This window comes from Eubalaena glacialis, chromosome 4 (assembly GCF_028564815.1).
Source record: "Eubalaena glacialis isolate mEubGla1 chromosome 4, mEubGla1.1.hap2.+ XY, whole genome shotgun sequence".
Classification (NCBI taxonomy): Eukaryota; Metazoa; Chordata; class Mammalia; order Artiodactyla; family Balaenidae; genus Eubalaena; species Eubalaena glacialis.
Genome location: NC_083719.1, coordinates 28,229,189 through 28,251,339, shown reverse-complemented (window position 1 = coordinate 28,251,339; position 22,151 = coordinate 28,229,189). Strand labels below are relative to the sequence as shown.

General features: G+C 40.9%; 1 protein-coding gene across 4 annotated transcripts in view; it reads left to right on the top strand.

Annotated features, from left to right (window-relative positions):
• Positions 1 to 22,151, top strand: part of ADAMTS12 (ADAM metallopeptidase with thrombospondin type 1 motif 12) — a 404,015-nt gene that overhangs the window by 10,509 nt on the left and 371,355 nt on the right. For all 4 annotated transcript variants that reach the window (XM_061189166.1, XM_061189165.1, XM_061189167.1 and 1 more), the window contains exon 2: positions 5,186 to 5,547. In XM_061189166.1, the coding sequence (XP_061045149.1) occupies positions 5,186 to 5,547 (362 nt within the window). The remainder of the gene's footprint in view (positions 1 to 5,185; positions 5,548 to 22,151) is intronic.

Below are 22,151 nucleotides of genomic sequence, written 5' to 3'. Positions count from 1 at the left end.
TATGAATTCAGTTTTATGTCTATTTTTTCAGTTGTTGTGTCTTTTAGATTCCACATATAAGTGAAATCATACAGTATTTGCCTTTATCTGTCCGGCTTATTTCACTGAGCATAATATCCTCAAGATCCATTAGTGTCTCAAATGGCAAGATTATATTCTTTTTTAATGCTGAGTAGTATTCTTGTGTGTGTGTGTGTGTATATATATATATATATATATATATATATATATATATATATATATATATGTATGCCATATCTTTCATATCCATTTATCTACTGATTGACACAGTTTTCTTTTTCATATCTTGGCTATTGTAAATAATGCCACAATGAACATAAGGTGCATATATCTTTTTGATTAGAGTTTTTGTTTTCTTCAGATAAATGACCAGAAGTGGAAATGCTGGATCATATGGTATTTCTACTTTTAATTTTTTGTTTTCACTAGTTGCTGCATCAATTTACATCCCCTCTAACAGTGTACAAGTGTTCCTTTTTCTCTACAACCTCACCAACACTTGCTATTTCTTGTTCTTTTGATAAACGCCATTCTGACCAGGTGGTATATCATTGTGACTTTGATATGCATTTCATGGTGATTAGTGATGCTGAACATCTTTTCACGTGCCTGTTGGTCATCAGTGTGTCTCCTGTGGGAAGATGTCTATTCAGATCATCTGTCCATTTTAAAATCAGATAGTTTATTTGTTATTGAGCTGTATGAGTTCTTATATATTTTGGATAATTAACCACTATTGGATATATAATTTTCAAATAGCTTCTCCCATTCATTAGGTTACCTTCTTATTTTGTTGATGGTTTCCTTTGCTGTGCAGAGATTTTTAGTTTGATGTAGTCCCATTTGTTTATTTTTACTTTCTTTGTCATTATCTTTTGTGTCAGATCCAAAGAAATATTGCCAAGTGAGATGTCAAGGAGTTTACTGCCAAATTTTCTTCTAGGAGTTTTACAATTTTTGGTTTTAAATTAAAGTCTTTAATCCATTTTGAGTTAATTTTTGCATATGGTGTAAGATAGTGGTCCAGTTTCATTTTTTTTTGCATGGGGCTCTCCAGTTTTCCCAACACAATTATTGAAGACTGTCCTTTCCTTATTGTATATTCTTTCCTCTTTTGTTGTAAATTAATTGGGTGTATATGCATGGATTCATTTTGGGGTTCTCTATTCTGTTCCACTGATCCATGTGTCTGTTTTTATGCCAATGCCATACTTTTTTATTACTTTAACTTTGTAATATACTTTGAAACCTGAGAATGTAATGGCTCCAGCTTTGTCCTTCTTTTTCCAGATTGCTTTGTCTATTTGAGATCTTTTATGGTTCCATACAAATTTTAGGATTTTTTTTTTCCTTTCTGTGAAAAATTCCCTTGGAATTTTGATGGGAATTTCATTGAAACTGTAGATTACTTTGGTTAATAGACATTTTTTTTTTTTTTTTTTAATTTTGGCTGTGTTGGGTCTTCGTTTCTGTGTGAGGGCTTTCTCTAGTTGCGGCAAGCGGGGGCCACTCTTCATCGCGGTGCACGGGCCTCTCACTATCGCGGCCTCTCTTGTTGTAGAGCACAGGCTCCAGACACGCAGGCTCAGTATTTGTGGCTCACGGGCCTAGTTGCTCCGCGGCATGTGGGATCTTCCCAGACCAGGGCTTGAACCTGTGTCCCATGCATCGGCAGGCAGATTCTCAACCACTGCACCACCAGGGAAGCCCAATAGACATTTTTACAATATTAATTCTTCCAATTTATAAGCATGGTATATCTTTCCATTTATTTGTGTCTATTTTCTTCCATCAGTGTCTTACAGTTTTCTGTGTACAGGTCTTTCATGTCTTTAGTTCAATTTATTCTTAGGTATATTATTATTTTTGATGCAATTGTAAATGAAATTTTTTTCTTAATTTCTATTTCTGATAGTTCATTCTTAGTGCATAAAACACAACATATTTTGTATATTGATTTTGTACCCTTAAACTTTTCTGAAACTTTTTTATTAGTTCTAATAGTTTACTTGGTGGAGTCTTTAGATTTTCTATATATAGCATCATGTGGTCCACAAATAGTGACAGTTTAACTTCTTCCTTTCCAATTTGGATAAATTTTACTTATTTTTTCTGCCTAATTGTTCTGACTAGGAACTCCAAAATATGTCAAATGAAAGTCCTATGAGTGAGCATTCTTTTCTTGTTCCTGATCTTAGAAGAAAAACTTTTAGCTTTTTACCACTGAGTATGTCATATATGGCCTAGGTTATATTGAGGTATGTTTAGTCTACACCCACTTTGTTGAGTTTTTATCATAAACAGATGTTGGATTTTGTCAGATGTTTTTTCTGCATCTATTAATACAAGCATGTGATTTTTATCTTTTATTTTGTTAGTGTGCTGTATCATGTTGATAGATTTGCCGATGTTGACCATCCTTGCATTGCTGGAATAAATTCCCTTTGATCATGGTGTATGATCCTTTTAATGTATTGTTAAATTCAGCTTGTTAATATTTTGTTTAGGATTTTTGCATTTATGTTCATCTATGTTATTTGTGTGTGTATGAATGTGTGTGGTCTCTTGGTCTAGGATTGGTATTAGGGTAATGCTGGATTTGTAAAATGAGTTTGAGAGCATTCCCTCTTCTTCAGTTTTTTTAAATAGTTTGAGAAGTGTAACTATTAATTCTTTAAATGTTCGGTAGAACTCACCTGGACTTTTTTTTTTTTTTTTTTGGTGGGAGTTTTATTTTTTTCTGACTCAACCTCCTTCTAAATAATCAATCATTATTTTAAAAAATTTCTTCATGATTCAGTCTTAGAAGATTGTGTATTTCTAGGAATGTATCCACTTCTTCCAGGTTGTGCAATTTGTTGTTGTTAAATTGTTCATAATAGTCTTTTGTGTTACTTTGTATTTCCTTGATATCAGTTGTAATTTCTCCTCTTTCTTTTCTAATTTTATTTATTTGAGCTCTGACTCTTCTCTTAGCAAGTCTAGCAAAATGTTTGTCATTTTTGTCTTTTCAAAGAACTAGCTCTTAGTTTCATTGTTCTTTGTATTGTCTTTTTAGTCTTTATTTCATTTATCTCCTCTCTGATCTTTATTATTTTATTTCTTCTACTAACTTTGGGCTTCATTTGTTCTTCTTTCTCTAGTTTCTTTAGGTGCAAAGTTAGATTATTTATTTGAGATTTTTTCTTGTTTCTTGAGGTAGGTCTGTATTACTAGAAACTTCCTTCTTAGAATGGCGTTTGCTGCATCCCGTAGATTTTTGGTTTATTGTATTTCCATTTTTATTTGTCTCAAGGTATTTTTAAATTTCTCTTTATTTATTTGTTTATTTATTTATTTTTTGTTGATCCATTTGTTGTTCAGTAGCATGTTGTTTAATCCCCACATGTTGGATTGACCCCTCTATTAACATGTAATCCTCCTCTTTGTCTTTTATTAGAGTCTTTATTTTAAAGTCTATTGGTCCAATATAAATATATTTATACCAGCTTTCTTTGGTTTCCCTTTGCATGAAACATCAGTTTACATCCATTCACTATCAGCCTGTGTGTCCTTATGTCTGAGGTGAGTCTATGGTAGGCAGCATACAGATGAGTATTCTTTTTCTATCCATTCAGCCATTCTATATCTTTTTTTTTTTTTTTAGCATCTTTATTGGAGTATAATTGCTTTACAATGGTGTGTTAGTTTCTGCTTTATAACAAAGTGAATCATCTGTATATATACATATATCCCTATATCTCCTCCCTCTTGCGTCTCCCTCACAACCTCCCTATCCCACCCCTCTAGGTGGTCACAAAGTACTGAGCTGAGCTGATCTCCCTGTGCTATGCAGCTGCTTCCCACTAGCTATCTATTTTACATCTGGTAGTGTATATATATACACGCCACTCTCTCACATTGTCCCATATTATTATAAATAATATAATAAACAAAAGGCTTTGTAAAATTGGGCTGTTCTGGGAGCTACAGAAAGTAAGGACATGGGGGTTCAGGGGAGGGAGAAAGAACTTTAAGCAAGGACATTAGGAAAAAGAAGAGGGAGAATTTGAGTTGGGACTTTAAAAAATAAGCATAAGATTATGTTAAACATAAGATTTTGATAGAGAGTGTGAAAGACATTGTAGTTGGGGAGGTAACTTGAACAAAGTAACACAAGTTACAAAGTGCAAGAGGTACAGCTGGGAGGTGGAAATAGAAAAGTAGAATCTTTCCCCCCTTTCTCTCTCTCCTTCTCCCTCTCCTTCCCCTTTTGTTTTCTTCTTTCCTTCCTTCCCTCTTTTTTTTTTTTTTTTTGCCTGAAGCAAAAGATTAGTTTATCTGCGTAAGAGGTTAATGGTTTGCTTTAAGTAGTCTGTAATCCAGAGCCTGATGCTTACTCCTTACTAGTTAGATTCCTTGTTATTCTCAAACAGGAAAATGAAGAGGCAGTGGTGGGGATTTCAATTTGAGGAAGTCGAAAGGTGTCTGTGTTCTCGTGTGTGGAAGGAAGGAAGAAGTGTGCGTGTCTTGCACTTTTAAAGTGGCAATTTTCATATTTTGACCCCATGCCTCTGATCCTAATACGTTCCCTTACCATTTTATGTTGTATATTCTATAAAAATAAAAAAGAAACACCCAAGTTCTTTTAAGTACTCATTGCTACATTACAGAACACTTGTGCTGTAACCGTGCAAGGTTTGTCTGAGTGTACATGACGGGTTCACTGTGCTTTTGCATTTTTCCTCCAGCGTGACTTAACTGGAAATTCCAGAGGCATTTACGCTTCTTATAATAAACAGTGAAGCCCTGTGATTTGTATTAATGAACTCTAGACCTGAAATGTTCCTGTTTGTCATAATGATCTTGCCCCTTTCCTAACCATATTCCTCATGAATTAATTCTTGTCTTACTTTGTCTCCAGTAAAACTTCTGACATCCAGAGCTATGTCTTGGTGTCAGCTCAGACAGCCACCTGTCATCTATGAGAGAGCCCCAGGTAAATTTGTGTTGTTCAGGGAATTTGATATTGATGGTGTTTGTATGGTGGAAACGATCTCTATGCTTCAACAGTGGGATTTTGCAATCAACAGGGTAAAATCTAAGTTCCAAACAAGGTGTATTTGTCTTGCCACAGACTCAGCAGAGATCTCTTAGGCTTATTCTGCGTCTCCTTTTTTTCCAGAGCATTTTGTCAAGGCCCTGCCAGAATACCACGTGGTGGCTCCTGTCCGAGTCGACGCGAGCGGGCATTTTCTGTCTTATTGCTTGCACCATCCTGTCACCAGCAGCAGGAGGAAGAGAGATTTGGATGGCCCAGAGGACCGGGTGTACTATAGAGTTTCCCACGAGGAGAAGGACCTGTTTTTTAACTTGACGGTCAATCAGGGATTACTTTCCAAAAGCTACATCGTGGAGAGGAGATATGGGAACCTCTCCCATGTGAAGATGGAGGCTTCCTCGGGTCCCCCCTGCCATCTCAGGGGCACAGTTCTGCAGCAAGGCACCAGGGTTGGGACTGCAGCCCTCAGTGCCTGCCATGGACTGGTGAGTCCCCTTACTTCTCTGCCCTCATTCCCTGACTGTCGTGGCCTGCACACCCACTGCCAGTGGGTTTGTAGATGCATTTAACACATAGGAATTGAGCACTTGTGATGTGCATGGTCCGGGCTTCCAAACAGGCTGGGGAGAAAATGCATAAAATTAAAATCAGTCTGGGTGGTACGGGGAATAAGGACATTGAGGGTCCAGGAAGAACTTCAACCAGGAATATCAGGGCAAGAAGAGGAGGGGATCGGAGTTGGGTCTTCAACCTCTGAGGCAGCTCTGAGCGTGCTGGTGACTGACTGGCTGGCCAGCCCCTTTTGAGTGCGAGGCTTACAGATAGGATGGTGATGGCAGCAGCTGCTATGATCTAATTGTTGACTGTGGGTAGTTTATAATCAGATTTCTTGTGGGCCCTTGGGCTGTCAGTTGATTCCTTTGTGCCTCTGTTTTCTCCTCTGTAAAATGGAGATAATGATAGCACCCAACTCACGGAGCAGGGGTTGGCAAACTACAGCCCACAGGCCAAATCTGGACCACCTCTTGTTTTTATAAATAAAATTTTATTGAAACACAGATATGCCCATATGTTTATATTGTCTACGGCTGCTCTTGACCTACAACAGCAGAGCTAAGTGGTCAGGATAGGGACCGTATGGGGCCACGAGGCCCCAGATATTTGCCACCTGGCCTCTGCAGAAAAAGTTTGCTGACCCCTGTAATAGAGTACTGTGAGAATTAAATGAATTCATATATATATAAATCTTAGAAGAGTATTTAGTAAATAATAGACACTCAATGAATATTGGCTGCTATTATTATTATTTATATTTCTAATATGCCAGGCACTGGAATGTGTGGCTTATTATGTGATTTATGCACATTGTCCTCTCTACAATGTCCCCCCACCCCGCCACCAGTTTAGCTATGTTTTAACAGATGATGCAGCTTGGAGATGTTGAATATCTTTACCGTGCTGTTGTTAATTTGAGCCCGAGTCTCTCAACTGTTCTGTGCTGCATTTCAAAATGTGACCAAGCTTGTTTTTCAAAATGTAAACCTTAAATAAAAGTGGTCCCTTTGTTCCCCCTTACTTCTAGCAGTGACAACGGTGACAGCCCCACTGGCAGCTGCATGGCAAACAATGCCTAGGACTTATGTTGAAGTTTTGTCATGCTGGAGTAGGAGGCAGGCACCAGCACTAACCAAGGGTACTTAGGGACTGACTGCGGGCGGAAAGCCTCCAGAGTCCTGGGGACAGTTATGGCAGAGACTTGGGTATCGGCCTTGGCACCTGTACCTGGGCTGTTTTTTTTTTTTTTAAATAAATTTATTTATTTATTTATTTGTTTGTTTGTTTATTTTTGGCTGCGTTGGGTCTTTGTTGCTGCGCGCGGGCTTTCTCTAGTTGTGGCAAGCAGGGGCTACTCTTTGTTGAGGTGCGCGGGCTTCTCATTGCAGCGGCTTCTCTCGTTGCGGAGCACGGGCTCTAGGTGTGTGGGCTTCAGTAGTTGTGGCACGTGGGCTCAGTAGTTGTGGCTTGCGGTCTCTAGAACACAGGCTCAGTAGTTGTGGCGCATTGGCTTAGTTGCTCCGCGGCATGTGGGATCTTCCTGGACCAGGGTTCGAACCCGTGTCCCCTGCGTTGGCAGGTGGATTCTTAGCCACCTTAATTAATGTAAAACGTTGTACATCAGTTTAAAGGTACCAAGAAAGTTCAATATTCTGAAGGACCTCTGGGGATGAATCGTTTTGTACGATAAGTGGAAAGTCTTGCTTTGCCTTTTTTTGGTAAATCTAGATTTTCATATGTAGCTATTTATCATTTCATAAATGACACAAAATAAAAAAAGATGCCCTATTCTTTTCTTCTTCTCCCAGGGTCTCATACAGTGCTTGGTTGAACCAGGGGATATCTCCTGGCTCCATGGTCCTTATCCTCTGGGTTTCCTCTGGGTTCATATCACATTTTCCCTTTGCAATTTCTGCTTTCATTTCTATGAGACATCCCTGGAAGCATCAGTGTCACCTGATCCTCTACGACTAGGGTAACAGAAGAAAGAGCCCTTGTTCTAGAAGGACAGGCACATAGAAGTGAGGTGATCCACAAAACAAACATGCAAAAGCCACACTGCTCCAGAGAACACTGATGGGGGAACCCACATATAGTCATTAACCATTAACCATTCATAAACCATTACCGTGCTCATAAAATCCTAGAAAGTTTAAATGCCATTGCCTTTCTGTGGCCTAGAGCAGTTTGATCTGTGACTTCACAGAGTCAACATCACCTGGGATTTCATTAAAAAGGCAAATTCATGGGCTCCACTTCAGAACCAGTGCATCAGAATCTCTGGGGGTGGGCAGAAACCTATGTGAGTGTGTTTTAACAGCTTTACTGAGATATAATTCACATACATACAATTTATCCACTTAAAGTGTACAATCCAATGGCTTTAAATATATTCACAGGGTTGTGCAGCCATCACCACAGTAGATTTTAGAACATTCTCATTAGCCCCCAAAGAAACCCCTTAGCAGTCACTCTCCAGTCCTCCCATCTCCCCTCCTCCTCGGGAACCTCAAATCTACTTTTGGTGTCTGTTAACTGCTTTATTTGAAACCTTTGATTTAATGACCTCTTCAGGAGGTTCTGATGCTACCTAACATCTGAGAAGGCCTGGACTAGGGCAGTCATTCTTAACCCAGGCTGAACATTAGATGAACTAAGGAGCTTTTTTTTTTTTTAATTGAAATATAGTTGATTTACAATACTGTGTTAATTTCAGGTGTACAGCAAAGTGATTCAGTTATATATATATATATATTTCAGATTATTTTTCATTATAGGTTATTACAAGTTACTGAATAGTTATTCCCTGTGCTGTATAGTAGTACCTAAGGAGCTTTAAAAAAGTACCCATGCCACAACCCCATCTTCCAGATGCTCTGATTTGACTGGTCAGTGGGGGTGGAGCCCAGGCATCAGTATTTTTAAAAGCTCTCTAGGAGATTCTGATGTGCATTAGGTGTTGCCAATCACTGGATTAGTGTGAGTGGGTATTAATTAGCAGTATTAGCCAATATTGCTCTAAAGTAGCTGCTCACCCCAGGTGATTTTAGCGTGCAGCCTGGGTTGAGGACCATTGCCCTCAATTTCTCCCTACTTCCATCTTGTTTTCTCCAAGGGAAATTGCATACTGTTTAGCATTATTCCAGGCTTGGGAATAGAATACTGGGAGCTTTGCAATTTCTAATGGCCCCAGAGAGCTGCAAGATCCACCATGTGGGCATTTTCAGAGTCAGATTTCAGATTCATGCTAAGCACAGGAGCACAAAGAAACAAATGTGAACTAATAGACTTACGTGGTGGCCAAGATGATGGAAAGTTTTAGATCTAAATCACTGAATGATTTTTTCCCAGGAGAACCAGTCCACTGGGATTATTTTGGATCTTTTCACACATAATTGGACAATTAATGGATGATTATAAAAAAGTCACCAAAAGCCAAATGAGTTTTTGTGAGCACACGAGCTGGCTGGCTTCAAGCTCATTTGCTCATGTGCCATCATTTCACAGTGCTCATCTACAGTGGTTCTAGTCAAAAGGTAGTGGTTGGACTTGCGTCTGATTTCTCCTGGCCGGTTGTCTGGGGCCTGATCTCCAGGATATTTATTTTCCTTTTCACCCAGGGATGACCCCACACTCAGATTCACAGGATGGCAGGCTTAGGATATGCTGCCTCTAAGCCTCCCAGCACTCCTAGGGACAGAGGTGGCATTGGGGACAGCTTTCTGAGGCAGGAAACCCTCTTGTGTGGAGCAGGACATTTGCTTCTTGTTCCTATGGCTCAGGGCTGGCATATTCTTTGCTTCAGATGGGGTCATCCTAATGTTGGAGGCTGTGTTCTCTTGGAGTTTTCTATAATTTGAGGTTCATCTAGTCTCCCTTGGAGAAGACTCAGATGGTTACAAACTGAAGACCCAAGAAAGGTCACCCATGACAAGATGTGGGATGACCTCCTTCCTCCAGTTAATATCCTCTCACACGGCTCTGGTACCCATCCTCTTGGAAGCTGCTTTCAGACCGGGCCAGCCCCCGTCTGAAAGTTGGCTCAGCAACTTTCCCTCTGTCATCTTCACCATTTTCACCATCTTTTCCCCTCAACGTTTTTATAAACTTTGAAGTTATGGGATTTGTTTCTTTTGAACAGTTTAGTTGATTTGTTTTATACTATGTTCTTTGATAGAGAAACTATTCTTTAATCAATTAGATTCGGAATTCATCCGCGGTGGGAGTTGTTACCTGTGAGAACCCTGGGGTGGTGCTGGATTTGCTGTTACCAAGGGCCCTACAGGATGTGTTGCAGGCTAGTTTGCCGCTCGTATTTCAGTTTAGATTTCTGGACCGGGAGGATAGTGCAAGGCGTTAGACTCCACACTTACGTGTGATACAGGATTGGGGTTCTGTCTCTTCATGGAGTACCCCACTTCCACCAAGGGGCTTGGGCTAGGCACCCACTATCTAGACTGCATATTTGAGTCAGTAAAAAAATATTGTTAAGTTTTACTCACAGTCAGGCACAGTATTTCTCAGCTCAGTCTTTATTAAAGTGAATACAGTTCTTGGCTCCATCCTAAACTCTAGCCTCAATTCCAGGCCCTGCTGAGGAGTTGAAGGCTGACCCCTAATCTGAATAGCAGGGTTATTCAACTTCAACTCCTACTCAACTCTCTTTCGCTTTCCCTTTGGGCCTATTGAGATTTCCTGTCTTGTTTCAAGCTCAACTATGGATTAAAATTTTGAAAAGGTGTTATTTTTAGTTTTTTTAGAGTTAAACTTTTTATCTTGAGATAGTTGTAGTTTCATATGCCGTTGTAAGAACCAATACAGGGAGGTCCCCTGCCCCCCCAATGGTAACATCTTGCAAAATTACTATATAATATCATAGACAGGATCTGACATTGATACAGTCAAGATGCCCAACATTACCATCAAAACAATCACTCATGTTGTCCTTTTAGACACACTCATTTCCCTCCTGCCTCCATCCTCTCCTTATGTTTCCATTTTATATTTAAGTTCATGATCATTTTGAGTTAACTTTTGTTTAAAGTGTGAGACTTAGGTAAAGGTTCATTCCCTTTCTTCCTCCCTCCCTCCCTCCCTCCCTCCCTTCCATCCTTCCTTCCTTCCTTCCTTCCTCCTTTTTCTTCTCTTTTTTTTGCCTATGAATTGATTGCTCTAGCACCATATTTTAAAAGGCTACCTTCCCTCTATTGAATTGCTTTTGCACTTGTCAAAAATCAGTTGGACATATTTCTGTGAGTCTATTTCTGAGTTTTATGTTCTAGTCTACCAATAGAATTTTCATTCCTATGGCTTCATTACTATTGCTTTAAAATCAGTATTGAAATCAAGTAGACTGATCGCTCCCATTTTATTCTTCTTTTTCAGAATTGTTTTAGTAATTCTAACTTCTTTTCCTTTCCATATAAATTTTAGAATAATCTGACTATAAAAAATTGCTGGGATTTTTTTTGACAGGAATTATATTAAACCTATATAGTAATTTCGGGAAATTGACATTTACTACGTTAGTCTTCCAATCCATGAACATGGTAGGTGTCTTCCAATTCTGCCCATGAGACCTATCTAGGTTGACTGGTAGAACTGAAAGGTCCACGATGCTTGGTCCTCCCTCTTTCCCAAGGTGAGAGTTATATAGCCTTCTTGGGAGGAATTCTAAATCCCACTCTGATGGCATTTCTCACAGGAAATCTTCCAGCCCATCACCCTTATAATATCACCCATTGGGTGGGCTGTCCTTGTGGGGCAGCAGACCTATCCCACCCATAGGGTAGTTAGTGTGAGTAGACAATGAGTCTCTTAAATAGACTTCAACAGTTGCCTTTTTTTCCCCTCTGGGTCAGAGAATTTATTTGGGAAAAAAAAAATAGTGAACCATTTTTGCAAATTTGTTCCCCTGGTTTGTTCGGTCATATTAATTCTTGAAATATTCTGTTTTGGAAAGTTTCCTGATTCTAAATTAGTCTGGTAGAATGATAGCAATTTCTTCTGTGCTGAGCCTCACTGTCTCCCCATCACGGAAAGACGGGGGCTGGTGGGATGACCACATTTTATTCATAGGTGAGATTTGGCTCATCGATTTAGGGCATGCTTGGAGAAGAGTGTCCTGGTGTAACATAAGTTTCTATGCCTCAGTAGTATGATCTATGATTTCTTTTCAGTCTGAAGGACTTCAGTGCCCTTTTAATTTGACTGCCTTTTTATAAGCTTTTAAATGTGCAACCTATCTGGAAAGTTGTGGCAAGAACCTTCTTTTTAGTGACTGTTTTCATTCCAACATGCCCTTTGCAATCTATGTCTGTCTATCTATCTATCTGTCTATCTATCTATCTATCATCATTATATCTATCAATCTATCATCTAATTATTTGTCTATCATCTATATCCTCTATCTCTATCTCTGTATATGTATACGTATGTGACTAACTACTACATTTGTATATCTAACTCTGACATTTCTTGGAACTTCAACTGTCTATTTGCCATTTCCACATGCCTAACAGGAATCTCAAATTTGACATGTTCAAAGCAACACCCTCAATTCCCTGCTCCCACACTCTTCCCCATTTGCTGTACATAGTAACTCCATTCCTCCTGTTGCCCAGGTCAAAAACCCATGGAATTATTCTATCATTGACTCACCTCTTTTTCTCACACTCTGTATCTATTCTTATCTTCACAATGAGATTATAGTTCCTCAGCTACCCAAGCAATGGCTTGAATGCCATCTATTGAACTCCAGGATGCAGTCTGCTTAAATGTTCCCTGAGCCACTTCTGATGGGTTCCCAGGGTGCTGGCTCCCCATCATGGCTGGGTGATGTTACCTCTGCTACAAGATCCTCCTGGGTCTATCACTCTACAAACATGGTGACTGCCACCACCATGTTGACTTTGGCAAGGGGACACCGCAATCAACTTTGCTATTATCTTCTGCGTCTCATTCAGGCCTTTCCTTAGTTCTGCAAAACACATCAGCGTCCAAACTATAATTTTCAGCAAGATTTCTTTGAAGGTTTGCATGTAAAAGGAATAGAAGTACAACACAAATAATAACCTAAAACTGCTACTCACCTTGGCTGTGCTTAGAGCCTAGGCTGAACTTCAAGAGCATCTCTAACCAAGCACTTGGGCTTTCGTTGTGTAGCAAGAATCACCCTACAGCAATCTCCAGGGTAAGGGATGCACCGAAACATAGTTGTCTCCTGAGGCCTGGGCCCAATCATGAGGCCGCTGGGAAAGGAGGAAATTTCCCCCACCCTAGCCTGAGGCCCACCTTTGTTTCTAGTTCTCCTTTCCAGGAGTTTCTTTCAAGGAATATCTACTTTCTTCAGAGGGATGCCCAGCCTAAAGGTGCTGGGTCCCACCGGGCAGTTTGTGCGTTACAAACCCTACAAAGGTACCCCATCCAGGGGACCAGTTGGGGCTGAAATCCATCTCAGGCTCTGCCAGCCGAACCATGTCCTGGCTCCAGGAGGAAAAGGGGTATTTTTATAATCCCTTTGCTCAAAGAGGAGCATCTTTTTGTAATTTGTCTACTTAGATGCGGTGCCTTTTAAAATTCATCTGTCTGGAGGGGGCATCTGTTAAAATTTCATCTGCCTCCCCTGCAATTGCCCCCTCTTGCAATTTGCACAAATGTGTGCTACTGCAGTAGCCCTGGAGCCCCCTTCCCATAGGACTTGGCTCTGTGGCCCCCAACTGACAATCACAGGAGAACACAACAATCCACGGCCAGTGTGTTTCCCAAAGCCTGAGGTATTCAGTTTCAAATAACAGTGTGGCGAGATGGGGGTGTGTGTGCATTAGTAACAGATCCTTTTCCACTGAGCTGCAGCAAGTCCTGACCGAGTGCCTTTCCCAATCTCCCCTTTGCTTCAAGGTGAAGAACAAGTCTGTTCTATTTCCTGAAACTCGGGGGTCTTTGCTACTGATCTCTAGTGAACAACTGCTTGAGCTGGAACACAAGGGAGGGGGGGGTCTTCTCAAGAAGAAACAATTATTGATACATAAAGGCTCAGTTTCTATAAATATGTGTAGAGAAAAAACGTTGCTCCCATACAGACACCCAAAACTGCAGTGAAACGTTTCTGCTGAAATATATACCCAAGAGTCATGTTTGAAGGCATCCTTTTCTTCTTTGCTTAGCCATCTTCACATTGAAGTGAATAGAATTTTAATCTTTGTCACCAGAACAAATGGAAGGGATACTCTGAAAAGAAATTCAATCTTCGGATGCAGGACAGTATGGAACTTTGGAATCGTTTTCCAGCTTCTAACCAGCAAGGTATCAGTTTTTGCTAGGATGGGCTGTAACAATAATTTTAACAGTTTAAATTTTGTTAGGTTCCGATGTCCAAAAATGCAAGAATTAAGTGTTCTCTGCGTTTTGCTATGTGAATGCTACAAATGAGATTAGTGACGTTTAAAAGTCTCTGCTTTATGATGGTGCCTCTGTTGAGAGGGATATACTTTATACCATGTCACTCCCTCGAGCACTGTTGAGTTCTTGGCCCAGATGGAAAGCCCTGCTGGTTCCTTTAACATACAATCAAAAAATGCAACCGTTTCTGCCCTCTCGTTCTTGAACTCAGCTGAAGCTTGGGGTGATGTAGCTGAGGAATGAAACCCGCTGGCAGAGCTGTGTGGGAAAACTTTCTCAGCGTGGCTTCTTGCCTTGCTTCCCGATGTGGAACTTGGTGGCTTATTTGCAGAAAGCACTCATTTGAGTTGCGAGGTGCCTGTGTGTCAGAGGTTGTTGTTCCTCGCCAGGGGGAGGGAAAGAAATGCTCTGTGTATTTCCTAACTCTGCTCCCAGGCCGAGGAATTCTCCGTGACCCCTGACCTTTGGGGGTTGCCTGGTAAGACCCATGCTTACTCAGACATGAGACTTTGGAACGGGGCCTCTAGCAGGCGGGAGATTCCTCTCCTCACTATTGATGCTTGTGTTACAGGCTCATAAATATGAGCGTTTCCCCCCCACTTCTCTCCCTTTTTGTCTTTCTGCTTATTTTTCAATTCATCAGGTTCATTTTGTGAGTTCCCAGCTTGACAGATTGAAAGTGAGACAGAGACCTGAAGAATCAGTAGTTCAAGAAGCACTGATTGTGAATCAGGGATCCTCCCTATGGTCCAGGAGAGGAATGACCCTCAGCTGTGATGGGAGGTGAGCGGCTGGACGTTCCGTTTATTATCAGGCTAATTACTTGGCTTACTGGTGGGTCCACACAAGTGCAGCATAGAGACGTTACTCCTCTCCTCTCCCGGAGACTTTACTTTGAATCTCATTTCTGTTTTCATTACGGAGACTGAAGATTAGGTGTCCAGAGTTTCTCACTAGATGTTCATATATTAATATTTCTCTTCTTTTTGATCCAGCATGAATCATAGGTCAAGGGAGCTTAAATATTAGCTTTCGGAAAGATCTGGTTCTTTTCAAAAATGTCTCCATTGACTGACAGATGTTAATAAGGACGTTGAAAAATGAGAAAACAGGAGGCCTGGGTTTTAGGTTTTGTAATTGAAAAAAACGTTTTAACTTGACTTTTGGAGATGATCTTTCAGGGTGATAGGACTGATTTAATTTTAACCACCATATAACCCATGTCGGAGAGACACAGCCAAGTTGGGGGAGATGGCATATTTTTCTCATGGAGCAGTCCCACTGGATTTGGGAGTCACAGGAACTGAGTTCAAGTCCAAGCTCAATACTTACTGACGATGTAACCTTAGATGGGATCCTTTACCCCTTTGGGTCTCTTATTTGAGTGGGCTGGGTCCTTGCAGCTAAATGTGTGGCCCATGGACCAGCAGAATGAGTACCACCTGGGAGCCTGTTAGAAATGCAGGTTCGCAGATCCTACCCTCCCACCTGCTGAATCAGAACCTATATCTTAACAAGATCCGCATGGGATTTGTATGTGCATTAAAATTTGACAGGCACTGGCCCATCAAACCCAGCTTCCCTAATTCTTTTCGAGTTCAGTCTTTTACATATCGCATCCTCTTGGCAAATTGTTTGCTCAAATGCCTAATGATGCATAGAAGCGGTGGGCGGGGGATGCTGCTATTCTAATCGGTGTCGATGAGTGAAAGGATGGAAGAGGAATCTTAGATAATGTGACCCAGAAAAAGACTGAGAAGGCACATGTGACCCTGGGAGCCAAATAAGATGGGTTATAGTGGTCAGGTGTACCCATTGCCATCCTTTGCTGCTCTTCTGTCCTCTGCAGTATTTAGTTATGTTAGAGCCCATGTCTTTGGCATGGCAGCTCTTACCAGGACAACTTCTGGTGGTTCTCAGGCTCTTTCATTCTCATCTCTCTGGTGCCTGTGCTAAGTAGCAATCTCTTGTTTCTGTGTCTTCATCTAAACTGTTGAGAAGAGACAAGCTTTCTGGGCCCTGGAAGGCTGGGAGAGACAATAACAACTGATACTGTTTAGACTTTCGTCCCCTTCCCAAAGGGATGGAGGCTTGTTGATGTTAAGTTTGGGTTAAGAATGAGGAGACCTTGAAGTTTATAAATATTCCCTTAAGAGATTATAAGTGTGGCATTTTCCAGAATGTTTGTGAAAGTCTAGGTATAAAAGGCAAAGCAAGAATGGGGCTCCCTTCTCAGCTCTGGGAGGACACTCTCCATGCAGAGAGGGCCACTTACAGCAGCGCACCCCCTAGACCACAGGGACAGGAGACACGGCCTCTGCTCCTGGGCCTGGCCACCTTACTTCCATTAAGTTCTATATCCTTGACTAAATACATTGGGGCCTTAGAGAAAGTGTGCATATGTTTCTCTTTCCACTTGTCCGTAACCATTTGTTAACACCACAGTTGTCCTGTTTGCCTTCTTCATAGATTATACCTGGTTATTTGCTTTTAAGGCTTTACAAATAGTCAAAAACTGAAAATCTTCCTCTAAACAAACCCATTAAAAAAATGAACTGAGATTCCCCAATGGTGTATGTTGCTGGCTTTGCTGATTTCCCTGCTTGAGATAATCCAGGAGTTCACTTAAAAAGAGTGAGCACTACACCAGTGCCTCCCTCCAGACCCAGCTTCTTTGACTTCCAGACCACACATTCTCACTGCAGTTCCTTCATGGTTCTACAGTGAAATTGGCTGGGATGACCGTAAGCTATTCTGAGAAACAGATTTATCAGTTACAAAAGTTCATACTAAACGGTCCCATTTCATGTCATTGACTCTCCCCTTCACCAATCCACCCTCCCCTGACCACCCGCCACCCTGTTTACAGACAGATTTTTCTCTGGAAATTTTTTCCTCACTTGATTTCTGCTTTGGCCCCAAAGAATGAGTCACACAATTAAAAAATGCACAGCTTCCAGTCTCTGACTGGGTCATCAGATAGCACTACTTTCCTTCCAAGCAGGCTTCCTTTCTTCTAGCAAATTAAAAAAAAACTTTTTTTTTAAGTTTACCACTGAACTTCTCTCTTTCCGATCCTCCAACATTCTCGGCTTATCTCTTAATGACCAATCTCCCGACCCTCCCCCATTGTGAGTTTTTTGGGCTTTCTCTTTGGCTTTCCTTTCTCTTTCTTGCTTTTTCTGTATTTTACTTATTTTTACAATTTTTTAAAGCACATCTGCAGAAGGAACACATGAGGTTGAGCTGTTCATTGAATAAGGCTTATTTAACTTATAAAACTTATGTATATATTTAGCTTTGAAAATAATTTATATATTTACATTATATATAATTTTAAATATATACATTTAACTCATATAACATATAACATAAGTTATTTAGCTTATATAATTTATATAAATTTCTTACCTCTTTTCCAACCTCTACATAACTTGATAGAGAAAGAACATTGGAAATGAGCTGCTTATAGCAGAGTTTCCAGACAAATTGGTGTTTATTGCAGGTAGAGGAGCAGATTGTGTGTGTGTGTGTGTGTGTGTGTGTGTGCATGCGCGTGCGTATTAGGAGTGGGGGAGGGAGGGAGATAGCTAATAGAGAATGTCTACAGAAAGCAACTTTTATCTGAAGCTGTGGTTCAGAAGATGGATGAAATCACAGCGACTGTTACAGCTGAAGATGTAAAACATCCTTGACCGTGATTTGTTTGAAATTGCACTGGAGCGGAGGGCACGACTGATCTTGGAGGATGGATAGAAGGCACTCATCTAGTTTCTCTTCTGACTGGGTATTCTTTTCTCTCTGGAAGGTTGTGATGGCATTTGCCTTGACAAATGAACAGGAAAGGATTTGAGATCTACCGATAAATGCTTTACATCCTTCCTCTGGAAATGATTCAGTCTTTTACTGGTTAATTCTGTTTCCATTCAACTGTTTTAATAAAGAGATGCAAGTTTGACAAGTGGGCTTTTCTTCCCTTTTAATTCAATCTCTAGTCCAGTCCACTGTGATGTAGGTTTAAGAAGAGTATTTTATTAATCAAAAACGTTGGACTTGGAGTTGAAAAACCTGTACTTTATGTCTGACTGCTCCTGGCTCTCAGGAGCTCTGAGGCAAGTCCCTTAATTCCTCAAGCTTCCAGCTTCCTTGTCTGTGAAATGAAGGCTGAACAATTTCCATGATCTCATAGAACTCAGGACCACTGACACTGTGACCGGTCTGTGGCCAAGGTACTTACGATCACTAACATACTATCGTTTACCATGCAGGGTCCATCCATGTTGTCCCAAATGGTAGGATTTCCTTCTTTTTAAAGGCTGAATATTATTCCATGGTGGGGTGTGTGTGTGTGTGTGCGTGTGCGTGTGCATGTATGTGTGTCTCTCTCTCTCTCTCTCTCTATATATATATATATATATATCACATTTTCTTTGTCTATTATCCATTGATGAACATTTGGGTTATTTCCATGTTTTTGCTTTTGTGAATAATGCTGCAATGCATGTGGGAGTGCAGATACCTCTTTGAGATCCTGATTTCATTCTTTTGGATATCTACCCAAAAGTGTGATTGCTGGGTCATATGGTAGTTCTATTTTTAAGTTTTTTGAGGAATAGCCATACTATTTTCCAAAGCAGTGGCACCGTTTCCCATTCCCACCAACAGCGTATAAGTGTTCCAGTTTCTCCACATTCTCCCCAACCTTGTTAGCTTTTTTTTTTTTTTTTTGGATAATAGCCATTCTGGCTGATGTGAGTTGATATCCCTTTGTGGTTTTGATTTGCATTTCCCTGATGATTAATGATGTTGAACATCTTTTCATATACCTGTTGGCCGTTTGTATACTTCCTTTAAAGGTTGAATAGTATAAACTATCAATTGCCTTAAAATTCTTACTGTAGACTTTTAAAATCTCAATGTCTCTGTGGAGAACAGAAGTTGCATGTAAATTAGGCACCGTGGAATTCCCAGACCAGAGCTGGAGCCTTGTGGCATAGTAGGGCCAAGCTCTGAACTTGGAGCCAGAAGATCTGCATTTTAAGCCTGTGATTGTAGCTTGCTTCAAGGAGTTGGGATTGACAGCTAAGTGCAGTAAGGGACCCCTTGACTATTCTCTATAGATCCTCTGTGCATTTTGTCAATGTCCACCTTGGGAACATTCCACAGTGAATGCTTACATGGAGAAGTGCAAATATCAGCATCTTACTGCTACCATTAATAAATGTCCACCGTATCAGAATGATGTCATTGTGCATAGCTGTTGGTATTAGATATTAGATAACTAATTGTAAACATATAATTTGGATGTTCATAAGTGCTATGAATGCTATAGGAGCATATAAAAGAGGGACGCAGTGAGGTCTGGGATTTTGGAGAAGGCTTCCATGAGAAGATAATTTTTAGTCTGAGTTTGAAGGACAAATGGGAGAAAAAGGTGGAAGACAGCATTTCTGGAACATGTGTATAGGCCATGGGGCAGGAAGGAGCAAAGGAAGCCCCTTGGAGGAACTGCAAGAAAGGGGTGTGGCTGGAAAGCAGAGAGAAAGTCTTTTTACTCTCTCTAATTAATAAATATTTAGGGGGAAAAGAAAACTTTGAAACTATGTAAACATTCTCTTTCTCATAGACTTTCAATTTATCCATTCATTTATTTATATTAGTATGAACTTGTGTGCAGACTAATAAATCATTATTTACTGTGATGCTCAATTGTCTCAATTTGGTCAGTGGAAGTCCTTCAATCCGGCTTCTGTGTCCTTTTGACTTGACCCGTCGCTATTTGAGCACTCTGTTGTTTTGGGTACAGTAAGATGTTCTAGGCTCGTCTTGTACGTTCCCAGCCCTAAAATCAGTCATTTCGTCAGGGAACTTTTTCTCCCTCTCCTGAAGAGCGGTATGTAGAAGCAAAGATCTGGGCACTAGATGTGCTCACTGCTATTGGGAGTTGCTGTTCCAGGCCCACTCAATGGAATATGTGTGTCCACACGCATACATGTGTGTAAATCAAAACACACAGTCACATCTATAGTTATTCATCTATCTATCTATACATATAGAAAATTATGAATTTACATCAATACATTCAATTCTAGTCCAACAATAGGATTTCTTCTAGTTTTCTCTCTTTCCAAATTTGTAAAACTATCTTCTCTGAAAATGACAAAACTGGTTCCCATTATTCTTTGCATATTTACTCATTTGATCAGTCCCCCTCTTTATAACCAATATCCCATTGCTCTCATTGCTACGGCCACCTCCTTTCTTGTGTGGATGCCCTTGTTACCTGAACTGGCCTCCTTCATTCCATGCTGGCTACCCCCAGATGCCTCATGTGAGTGCCCTCCTCACCCTGCTTGGGCTCTGACCCTCATGCCAACCCACTGGGCTTTGCTTTCCTAGCTAGGCTGTCTCTCTGTGGGGTTGTCACCTCATTTTGTTTAGGCTCTGAAACTCAGCACTGTACCACTTCTCCATCAACATGGATGCATTATGCATCCCTCCTGCCCAGGTACCCTTTTCACTCTGCTCGGGCACTGACATTCTGCTCTGCTCCACCGCAGCTCTCTCTGCACCTCCAGCCTCCTTACCCAAGCCCTGCGGGTGCCTACTTTACTCTGCCCTACTTAAGGGCTTTAGAACTGAATTGTTCAGGAAGAGAAGAGTAGAGAGAGAGTAAGGAGAGAGAAGGGCACCTTGTCTGTAATTTGACCATGTTTGTCTCGGTGATCACCAAATACCTTTCCAATTCAGATATTCTGTGACCCCATGCTGGGTTGGTCACAGATTCCCAGTTCTTCCTTGGTATTTCTTGTGTGCCCACCAAGTGTGGCTGTGCCTTTGGTAGCTGTCCTGGCCTTTGCTTCCATCCTTAGCATTCACACCTCACTGTTACCCTGGCTATTGGTGTTAGGCCCACTGTCTTGGTATCTTGGGGTCTTCTGTCCTTATATGTGTCATCTGCAGGGCCTCTTCCCCAAATGTTACAGGGCTTAACTGCCCCAAGTCTTGGCACCATGCCTGCTTCCTATTTCCCTGTGTTTTTCCAGCTGCCCCTGGAGTTTTCTCAAGAGTTCTTTATGAAGCACTGTGGATATTAAGTACGTTTTATGCTAGTTTCAGCGTGAAAGGTCTGTTTAAAAATCGCAGTGTGGACAACTCCTGTTTTAAATTCCTTTTGCTCTAAAAAGCTTTTATGAGATGGAGACATACTTTTGTTAACCCTCCCTTTGTGGGTAGGTGCAACCCTGTAAGTTTACTTATACTGGAGCCATCCCCAAAGTGCATTCTATTTGACCATCGATTCAGCTGTATAACTTGAAATATATCCCTAAGTAAAGCACCCTTAAATTTATGTAAGCATTAAAAAGGAAGAATGGGAATCAGTAAAGGGAGATGGAGATTGAACGGGCACGTGGAGAACACGTTACACTTCTGCGCTTAGGATTGCCCAATATTTTCTCTCTGTTGTGACTTACACGTGAACCTATCCAATTAGCTATTGGGCCTATATCCCTAGATGTCCTAACAAAGTAAAATCATAATTCTTTTGTTCTGGCAATTGAGAAGCATTGCCGAGAGATGGTTGAAGGGGCATGACAGGATTATCTGATGCATGCATGTTGTTAATTCTCTTCACCTGGGTATCCAGGTGTGTAAGAAGATTAAGGAGTCAGGAAGGGGGTGGGGTAAGAGAAAAATGAAGAGGCGTCAGGGTCTGGAATGTCGTGGTGAGCATGAACAGTGATGTGGGGAGGGCAGAAACCACAGTGTATTACACAGAACAGTGAATAGGAGGAAATGAATCTCCAACTGTAGGCAACTCTTCCTGAAGGAAAGAAAAATACACGTCAATGGACAGAGAGAAAGAAAGGGTTATGTGTGAACTAACTTTTCTTGTTGGAAGTTGGGGGAGAGTTGAGAGAAGGCACCAGGAGCCAGAGGTTGACCATACAGAGAGAGGACAGCTGATGAAACATGGACCCTGAGGAAATAACAGGGTCCAAGACTCGGAGCACAGTGAGAAGACGACTTTGCCTTAGTTGGGAATTTTTAATTTTTAATTTTTTTTTTTTTTACTTTTTAAAGGTGTGATTTTTATAATGACTTTTTGAGGGTGTCTGTGCTTTTGTACATT